The sequence below is a fragment of the Anabrus simplex genome, chromosome 7, assembly GCF_040414725.1.
Source record: "Anabrus simplex isolate iqAnaSimp1 chromosome 7, ASM4041472v1, whole genome shotgun sequence".
Taxonomy (NCBI): domain Eukaryota; kingdom Metazoa; phylum Arthropoda; class Insecta; order Orthoptera; family Tettigoniidae; genus Anabrus; species Anabrus simplex.
Window position 1 is genome coordinate 240,402,022 of NC_090271.1, and position 10,598 is coordinate 240,412,619.

General features: G+C 38.4%; 1 protein-coding gene across 3 annotated transcripts in view; it reads left to right on the forward strand.

The window, feature by feature from the left end:
- The window catches only part of LOC136877080 (uncharacterized), a 54,486-nt gene extending 51,293 nt beyond the window's left edge, over window positions 1-3,193 (forward strand). For all 3 annotated transcript variants that reach the window (XM_068228535.1, XM_067150898.2, XM_067150897.2), the window contains one exon: window positions 1,281-3,193. Coding sequence is in view for 1 of the 3 variants with exons in the window: in XM_067150897.2 (XP_067006998.2) it covers window positions 1,281-2,438 (1,158 nt within the window). In the remaining 2 variants the exon portion in view is untranslated. The remainder of the gene's footprint in view (window positions 1-1,280) is intronic.
- The last annotated feature ends 7,405 nt before the right edge of the window (window positions 3,194-10,598 follow it).

Sequence of the window (10,598 nt, forward strand, 5' to 3'; positions counted from 1 at the left end):
AGATTAATTTTACAAAGAAAAGGAGCAAATACTTTCTTCTTCTTCTGCTTCTTGATGTTTCGTATAGGCCGACTAAGGACCACGATATTCAACTATTGCGTTTGGGATTGGGTTTTGAAGCTCGCACAGTAATTGCGCATTGTATTGTTCCTTCCTCTCCTTTGTCCTGAGGATACACGTCTTCCTTCCTGGTGGTTTATCCTGGAACCTCATTTATTTAAGTATCTTCCTGAAAGAAATCCGGTGTTTTAAAATCTATTTCTGTTCCTCCCAGTTCCTACAGATCTTAGTTTACTTCCATCAACCATCAACCTCTTTTGCCAGTAAAGGAGAAACTGGTTGGTCAACCCAGCATGATGCATCCTGTATACATGCCCATACAATGCTAGGCGTCCGTGATTTTTTCTCTGTATTTGTAGAGCTCTTGGTTGGGTGACCTTTAATATTCATTCCCTTCCTTGACTGGTCCCAATATCTTCCTCAGCATGTTTCTCTCCTGTATTTCTTGCTTGTGCGTGAGTCCCTTCCTGTTGAATAATAGGCATTCTGAAAAATACAAGGCTTCAGGGCGGATAACTGTCTGGTAGTACTTCATTTTACTGTTACAGGAGAGACACATTTATATATAGGTGTCCTTGTTTAGTTAGTACGGCAGTTCAAGTTTATTAACTCAGGTCGATAATGTTACTCCTTCGGAAACATTGGGTTCTAGCCATTCTCCCGAGTAACTAAGGCTGTTGGTTTCCTTAGTACAGCCCTGCTCCTGATGTAGTGTACAAGATCATTAACTGATATTCGTGATGTATTGTGTTCCGTCAAGTGAAATTTGCCGCTGGTCTTATTATATATATATTTTTTTTTGAGAACATTGAGTTGTTTCACTGAAGTTTCCATTGAATTAGATTGCACTTTATTATAGTAAAACACTAAACATATTCTTCAAACACGTTGACCTCCACCATCCCAAATGGCCTAAAATTAAATATTACAAGTAACTTGAAAAGAAATTGGCTGCCTGTAATCTGATGATAAACAAGTGATTCACTTTAGATGTTTATGATGTATTTCTTATTTTCATAGCTGAGTATCAGTCCTGCGCTCTGTACAGTAATATTGTTCACGGAGAAGATGTGCGATATGAATTTCCTATGGTATACGCACTCTACACTTTTCTACCGCTGTTCTAGAGCTAAGAGTTGACCTTTAGCGCCTCCAGATGTTAACTTGTAGTATTCGCAAATGAAACTCAATTTGTTATATGTTGGTATCTTTTGTTCTAGGCGAAGGTGTCCGTCATTGCACGTTGTGAGAAGCAGGAACTGGCTTTCTTCGTGAAGGTGATTCCCCACGGTGACAGCAACCAAAAACATAACGAGTTCGTGTTGTCCAGCCAAGGGTTCCCAAAAGAAACAGGCCTGTACTCCAGAGTGCTACATTTATATCCAGACAGCGAAGTTGCTTGGGGTCCTCGATGCTACTTCACGCGGCCAGATCTACTGGTGCTAGAAGATTTGATAAAACAGAAGTTCCGCATCTTGGGGCGATTTACCTATTTAGACTATTCTCACTGCGCCCTTCTGCTCAGGTCACTGGCCGTTTTTCACGCAGGCTCCATCATTCTTGAAGAGAAACGAGCGAAGATTTCTGGAGAAAAATATAAACTAAATGAACTCTATCCTGATTTACTTTTTGAGAACTTGTTTGTAGACGACGAACGTTTCAAATTCAATGAATGGTACCACTCTGTTGTTGAAAGCTTGACGTCAGCGCTGAGCTTGCTCGAGATATACGGTAGTAAAGTAGATGTTCGTAAGATAAACACACCAGCTTTTAAGGAATTCCTTTACCAGATATTCGAGCTCATTAAGCCGTCTCGAAAATACAAAAATGTGCTTAGCCACGGTGATCTCTGGACAAATAATATTCTGTACAAGTACGATGAAGAAGACGATAAGACTCCGGTGGATGTTCGGATGGTTGATTTCCAGTTGGCACGGTACACACCTCCTGCGGTAGATGTGATGTCTTTCCTTCATCTGAACACAACACGTGAGTTCCGTAAGACTCACAAGTATCAACTACTGTCTGAGTACCACACCAGTCTGAGAGAAGAACTGAGCCGTCATGGTTACAAGGTGGAACATCTGCTCCCTTGGACAGAATTCAAACAGAGCTGCCACGTGTATAAGACTGTGGGCTGTATCATCGCACCCTCCTACCATCACATTAACACGATGTCCCAAGAAGTTCTGGATCAGTACTTGAATGAGTCGAATGCGTTTGATGGGTTCTTCCTTGTAAACAGAATTAAGCAAATGGCTGCTTGCTGTGAGATTGACAACTATTACAGAGAAAGACTTGTCGCGGAACTTGGGGAATTGGCGGAATTGATACTTCGGAAACAGGACGGTAAAACTACCAAACTTCCAAACACCTAGCTGAAGATTACGCGGTAATGAGATATATTAAAGAACACTATACAAAAATAATATTTAAATATTAAAGCCATTTTACGAATTTTATACTTTTATAAACATAAATCTTTTTACGATTTTCATACGTTTGTCAGTTAGTTAGATGTACGTCCTGACAGGAAAATAATATGTCTGCAAGAGTTTTGAAAGCAAGAACCAGATCTTGTAGTTCAATATATACAATTTGTTTAGCTATATATGTATGTTTGCAATATGTCAGCACCATCGAGTGTAAATGCGTACTACTTTCTAACAAACTATTAATTCATATAAAGTGACGACAAATTAAGAAATAGTGACAGTGAAGAGAAAAGTTACTCATTAATGTGGTGTAAAATGGAATCAATGTTTTTTTAATACGTTTCACCTCCATTTCAAGAGACAAAAGATTTGGATACAACATGGAACCATATTACGATTACTCCGCAATGGTGACAATCATGTTCATTGACCGAGAAGTACCGATATTGCACGAGCTTCTCCAAAGCTAATTATATTTATTTCTCCTACTTGGACAATGACAAGAGCAAAGCAATAAACTGAAAGAGAAAAGAATGTGTTAAAAAATCATTGAAAAAAGAATAGAAACATCAGAGTACAATAATAAGAACATTTTAGATGAAATCACAGGGCTTACTTATTAAAATATTTACTTACGTAATTAATCTAAATATACTGTTTCTGAATTAGAAAGTTTTGGATATAATAAATAAAAATGGATAAAGAACATTATTATTATTATTATTATTATTATTATTATTATTATTATTATTATTATTATTATTATTATTATTATTATTATTATTATTATTATTATTATTATTATACCCCAGGTTTTTAGGCAATAATAAGTTAGAATGCCATCCAATTTGGTCAGTAGGAAGTATCGCTTAGCCCGTTCTTCCATTATCTAGCATGAGTAACATGAAATCCAGGGGCAAAAGATCTCTATTGGACGACGCCATGAACAAATAGCATTTTTTTAAAATATGAACTCCAGGGAGTTCTGATGGGCTGTACTCCCGATGTTTATGCAAAACTCATAGCATAACAATCGTACAGGTGGACAATACTTGTTACTCCCTTCAGCAAATTGGCATTCTAACCCATTACTGTGTAAAATTCCGACCTCTAATTATTATTCTTAATTTCTCCTTATTTCTGAATCGGTTATAAATCGCTGTTCTTATTTAAGGTGAAAACCACAAATGTTAGGATAATGACGTTTAATACTCAATAGTAAAAGGTGCCATGGAGAGGGAGAACATCATGAACGTCCCCTGCTTCTCCTGAGAAGCGTCTAAAATTCGCCTTGCTCCAGGACCTCTCAGCCTGGAAGAGTGGTTTGTCTCCTCACATTTATCCTTCTTATCCAAACTCCTCTTCTCTTATGACCACTACATGGTATTTTGATTTTTCTTCTTCGTGCCCCTGCCCGTCATTCTAGAAATGGTCGGGATCTCACTTTCTTTTCTCTCCGATTAGAGCTGAAAGGGGATTGTTATTTACAATATTTGTGCTTCCCCTTTAAACTACAATCACCACCACTAATGAAATGTAGTCTTCTAACATCTGACGACACTCACATTATTGCTCACCTGCTGTGCACGTTTCACTATAATGAAGTATTAATACATTTTATATAATGTTTACATGTTACGAATTCCGTATTGCGTTTTTTCTTCTTTTGTCGCAGAGGAGAAAAGAATACTACCATCACTTGCAAAAAAGCAGAGTCCCTGTACTCCGAAACAAACGCATATTTTTTTATTTTACACAAGTACTTTGTTTTAATTTCAGCATGTTCGAGATAGAATTGAACACCTACACAAAACTTGTGAAATACTGAATGGAAAATGCTCTAGTACAGACCGGAATGCTAGTGAAACCAACCGTAGTACTTGTTTGGTAAATCCTCGAACACAAAACAATAACAAGTGGCCTCACCACACGACCAAAGGCACCCTCCCTCACATACTTGCAGCTGGAGGAGAGAATAATCACAACCACAGATTTTCAATAAATGTGAATCAAGTTGTTTTAAAATCATGAAAATTCATATTTACTAATATTTTTAATTGATTAAAACGGGATAAAGTGACAGAAACTTGATTGTGTCCTTTAAAATTGCTTTAAAATAAATTATAACCTGAAAATGCTATAAAATACAAAGAAAACCACACAAAATAATGTTTTACAAGTATGGTCTCATTCCACACATCTTAGAACGAGTCACGGAGCATCAAGCTTATTTCAAAAAAGGCATATTCAGTGAAATATTTGCCTTTATGGTAGCATTTGTATAATATGATTTGTACGTGTAATTAAGTGTACGGTCTCGTGTAAATGAATCACTAATTGTAGGAAGGATAAATTACTAATTTAACACGAAAGTGACATTTTACGAGATATTATATGATATTTACACTTAACATTACCGTTCTCTCTGCAAATGGAACTTTATCATAGTCACGATTATTTGAAGTAAGGATTAAAAATTTCTTGCTGAGAGGAAACATTTACGGGAATTTCATTCTAAATTGTAACATTTAGATGGCACTTCTACTCCTCCTCGTGCTGAAACAAGAGAAGGTTTGTTTGTTTTGTATAAATTAGACTATCAATTGTGAAGAAACGTAGGTCGAAGTTTAACAGATCTCGCCTATTCAGTGACAAGTGTGCTGAACAGAATAAGAACAACAGAATTATTAATATTCCTTATGGCTTTAAATGAAACGAAACGTAATAACATGAGTACTATCCCCCAGAGAGCCATCTCACTCATGACCTCTGACAGGGAGTTCTGTTTAAAAGAGTCCATTGTAGGGCACATAGCATTTTTGCACTGTATCAATACCGTGAACTCATAAAAACATCATCCTTCAAGGAGAAGAAACTCGGTGTTCTAAACGTTAAAGAAGATCGTTTTTACAAATGGAAACTGTCAAGCATGTTTGTTTGGAAGAATTTTCCATCGTTTCCCTGAAGTTTTTCTAACTGGACATATTTCTCTCTGCATTCAGCAGTCCATTTTTGTTCTACTTCTTTGAATTCTTGATATGTTACTTCTTTTTCTCTTGTAATATGTTATAAAGGGCTGACCCCTTCAAACATTAATCACCACTACAGTACAGCATGCGCCTCTGTGTCAACAATGATGTTACCCATTCGCCCCTTATGCTTCAAGTAACTAAGCCATCAGTATCTGCCATCCGTTTTACTGGTGTATGTTTATTTTTTTTGTCGTCTAGTGTGTAGTTCACTTCAAAGCTCTCTGAATGAAGAGAGCAGAGTTTATTGCATTATGAGGTTCAGAACTCGCTGTTGTTTATTCAGAGGCAGACTAAAAAAATAAATAACGCAGTTCAGACAGTTATGTAATACTACTCCATGTTATATCAACATGTCTAATTCTCCACTTTGTGAGACAAGAGATAACGGTTTTAGTTCCTCGCGGTGGAGGCCAAACTCTGAACTTGATATGATACACCAGGCTTGCTTTCGGTATTGTTATTTCATCAACGACTCCCTCATTATACTTTATTGTAGCCACACAATGGAGAGAGACCAAATCCGCTTTCATTCCTCACTTTATACAATCAATAACTCATAACTGCTTCTATGGATCAGTACCTACTTTTCATGATTTCGAGAAGTGAAGTTGGTCTTGACTTCGATGGGAGTTATGGAAGATGCTATAAAGGACAAAAATCGATTCAGACAACTTGTCAAAACGTTCCGTGGTATCCAGAAGGGAGATCCTATACTGAAGAACACAAGACGGAAATAGGAAAAAGGATGAGAATATGTTGGCAGAGAGTGAAGGTAGAGAAGGCCGAAAGTAATGCACAGGCTGTCAAACGTGGTATATATATGGCCCCCGAAACGAAAACAAATATGTTTACTATTATTATTATTATTATTATTATTATTATTATTATTATTATTATTATTATTATTATTATTATTATTATTATTATTATTATTGCGTTCCGGCCTTCTAAGGACCACGTTACAATTTCAATTCTTCCTCCTTAGTTCTTTCCTTTTCTTCCAGTATTCTTTCATTGTTTCACTGTGCTTCTTTTTTTGTCTTCAGTCCACTTTGTACCTGTTTTCTTTTCCTTCCTGTCCTCTGTGGATCAGTGGCAGAATTCCAACCTCTGGATCGAAGCATTGGGTGTTCAAACCTGGCACAGGTAGTCGGAGTTTTATACGGTGGAAAGAAGTCCAGTAGAGGATCAAAACTTCATGGCCTACGATGTCGGCATGTAAAAGATATCCGGACAGATTTACTGTTTACCGAGAAAAATAAGTAAAACTCTGCCATAAATATACCAAAAGATGGCGACAAATGAAAATGCGAACTCACTGCATAGCTTTGCTACACATTGATTCAGTCTCACTTACTATACTACCATCCAGGAAAATTATACATCCTAAATACTTGAATGTATCTGCCTGTTCCGTATTTGTATTCACAACCTGTCATTCATTTCTCTTAGTTTTCTTATTTACTTCAGTATTGGCAGGCCTAATTTTCATATCATACTCATTGCATCTATTTCCAAGTACCGAAATATCGGACTGCAGGCTTTCAGCACAATCTGCTAATAAAACCAAGTCGTCGGTATAGGCCAGACTGCTTAGTACATTTTCACCTACCTGAATCGATCACTGCATCTATATGGCTTTTAATAGATGATTCATGTAAACTTTGAACAACAAAGATGAAATATTAGAGTCTTGTCTAACCCTTATACCGTAAGTACCTTCAACCAAGAGTTCATTCTACCATCAATTCTCACCACAGCCCAGTTGCCAACATTAATGCCTTTGATGGCTTTTAATAACCTGCTCTTAGTCCCATAGTGTCCCAGTCTGGTAAACATCCTTTACCTAGGTACTCTGTCGTTCACGTTTTCTAGATCTACGAAACATGATCATAACTTAACTGTCTCTTCCTCTCCTAGCATTTTTCAGTTACCTGGCGCATACTAAAAGCTCTGATCCTGACAGTTCCTCTGCGGTATGATACCACATTGGACTTCATCCAACTAACTAGCAACCACTGATCGCACCCTCCCTTTCAAACTACCAGTGAGCACCTTGCCTGTTATACTGATAAATTAAATACTTTGCAGTCGTTCATTGTTCATTCCATCCCTTGCTTATAGATAGGCACAATTACTGCTTTCGTCCAAACAGAAGGTTTGTAGGCCTTTCTTACTAATATTCCATGATAATGTTATTGCACTATGAAGCCATTTCATCTCGATCTCCCCCAATAGATTTCATCATTTCTGGTCTAATTTTATCTATTCCTGCAGCTTTATGGCTATGGAGTTTATTCACCATTCCTTCCAGTCCTTTACGCTTATTTTCACCAAGATCACTGTCCTCCTCCCCATGAGCTAGGTTGTTCGCGACGTCACCAGAAAGATATATTTTACCTTGAGAAGATTTTCAACATATTCCTTCCACCTTTCCAGTGATTTCCTGGGATCTACTGTACTATGAGTTCATCTAATTTACCGAAACAATATTAATTTCCTTCCTCCCTCCCTTTCTAAGATTCTTTGTTACCATCCAAAAAGTTTTCCCTGTCCATTGACCTATCCTTTCCAGTTTTAACCAAAATCTTACCAATACTTCCTCTTGGATTCAACGATTATTTGTTTCATCTTGATTTTTCCATTTAGTTGCATTGCACTTTCCGCACCAATCCTTGTTTGGAGCCATTTCTAGCAGCATTCTTTTTAAGTTTACTAGCTGCTCTCACTTCATCATTCCAATAAGGTGTTATCTTTTTCCCATCTATACACAGAATGGTTCCTAGATATTTCCTTTATGTTTTTACTACAGCATCCCTGTATGTGAAACATTCCCTTTTTCTTTATCCTGAATCTGCTAACGGTCAATTATATGGACCTCTTCACTAATCATATCCATGTACATCTTTCTAATATCCTCGTACTCGAGATTTGCTTCCCTTATTCTCTGCAGACGTACTTCACTTTCTCTCTCCTATCTCTAGATATGCCTAGTTCACTACAGATCAGATAATGGTGTGTATCATCAAAATGTCCCCGAGTAAGAGCATATACCTAACGGATATTCTGAATTCAATGTCGGTTATGATATTGTCTATTATGTATATGGCGTCCCTACCCTTATGTCTGTAGAATGTATTCATACCTGATAATCCCATACTAGCACAGAAGACCAGTAAACGTTTCCCATTTCCATTACCTTCCATATCTTCCCTATATATACCGATCACCTTTCGTGTCCCTCAGTACTATTTCCAAATCTCGCATTGCAGTCGACCATTAGCACTATCATATCCTTGATGTTGACCCTGGCTATGACGTCATTCAATGCTTCATAAAACATTCCAGCCTCATCCTCACCTGCACCCTCACCTGTTGAATACACTGAGACAATTCTTAACCTAATTTCTCTAACAGCTAAAATTATCCACATCGTCCCTCATTTACGTGCCTAACAGACACTACGATGCGTGCAGTAGTAATTATGATGAACAGTCCTCACCCACAGTCTGCCTTTCCCTTCTTTTCACTCGTGTTAATAATACTTAGTAATTTCCAATCTCTCCCTCGTTATCTCCCCTTACCCGAATATTATTAACTCCTACGAGGCGCAGCTCACCTATGGGTGTCATTTAAAAAGACCTGTAAAAGGGCAGTAAAGTCTTGCAATACGAAAAAACGGTTGCCTGGACACCCCTGTTATGGTGAGGGATGAAAGGACGAGTGAAAACCGGTCCAGAAGACAGCAAGGCGCGACCTTCACACCAGTTGTTACCAAGCAGTGGGACTGAAAGCAAGTTAAGATGTCAGTGTGGTCTAAAGGTGAATATCGCGCAATTATCCGCTACAATTTCGCTCGTGGATTAACTGTTGACAAGTGCCTTGAGGAAATGTCTGCTGTGTTGGGGAAAGACTGTCCACATCAGACAACAATTTACCGCTGGTACAAAGAGTTCCAGAGGGAAAATTTTGCGGTTGAAGACGATCGTCGTTCTGGGCGACGTCTAAATCAGTGACCGAGGAAAACATTGAAGCTGTGAGGAAAATGTTGCAGCAAGAGAGGCAGTTGACATATCGGCAGGTAGAAGAGACCCTCCACATCACTGCACCAGCTATTCATTCAATTCTAACGACCATCTCCATGTTAGAAAGGTTTGTTCCCTTTGGGTGCCCCATTCACATTCAGAGGAACAAAGGTCACATCGAGTGAAATAGTGCCAAAAATGCTAAAACAGTTTGAAAATGTGACTTCGCGTAATGTCAATAGCATCGTTACAGGTGACGAAACTTGGCTTTATTATTACGATGTCCAACCAAATCCCAGAACAAGGTGTGGCTGTTTGAAGATGAGGATACTCCTGTGACTGTGCGAATGTCAAGATCAGTGAAGAAAAGGATGATTGCAGTATTCTTCACTAAACGGCGCATGCTGACTCGGGTTGTGCTAGAAACACAAAGGACAGTTTCTGCGAAGTAGTAGAGTGAGACTTGTCTGCCTCAGGTCATCCAGCCTCTCAAGCAGCTCCGTGCAAGGTCACGGCTCAACACTTAGCTCTTGCATCACGACAATGCTCCAGCACATCGTGCTAATGTAAGAATGGATTTTCTTGCCAGATCAGAGTTGACTGTGCTTGATCACCCTCCATACAGTCCTGATCTTGCCCCATGTGACTTCGCACTCTTCCCAGAAGTGAAGATGAAGCTGAAAGGGCGGCGTTTCGCATCCGACGAGGATCTTCTGGCAGCATGGGATCAAGAGTGTGAAAATGTAACCGAAGAAAAGTGGCAGAGTTGTTTCAGTGATTGATTTCGACGTATGTTAAGTGAATTGTGTGGTGGAAATTATTTTGAAAAAGTCTAAAGCGTTCACTCACATTGCAAAACTTTCCTAGTGCCCTTTGTACCTAGCAAGCCGAACGTGTCCTCGGACACACCCGATATTAAATGATATACGCCATTTCATTATTCATTAACTCCTAATACATCGAGACGCATTCTCTTTGCTGAATCAACTAGTTTTACTTTCCTTTCCCCATAGCGAAAAGGAAAATTTATCTCCGTACAGGCCATG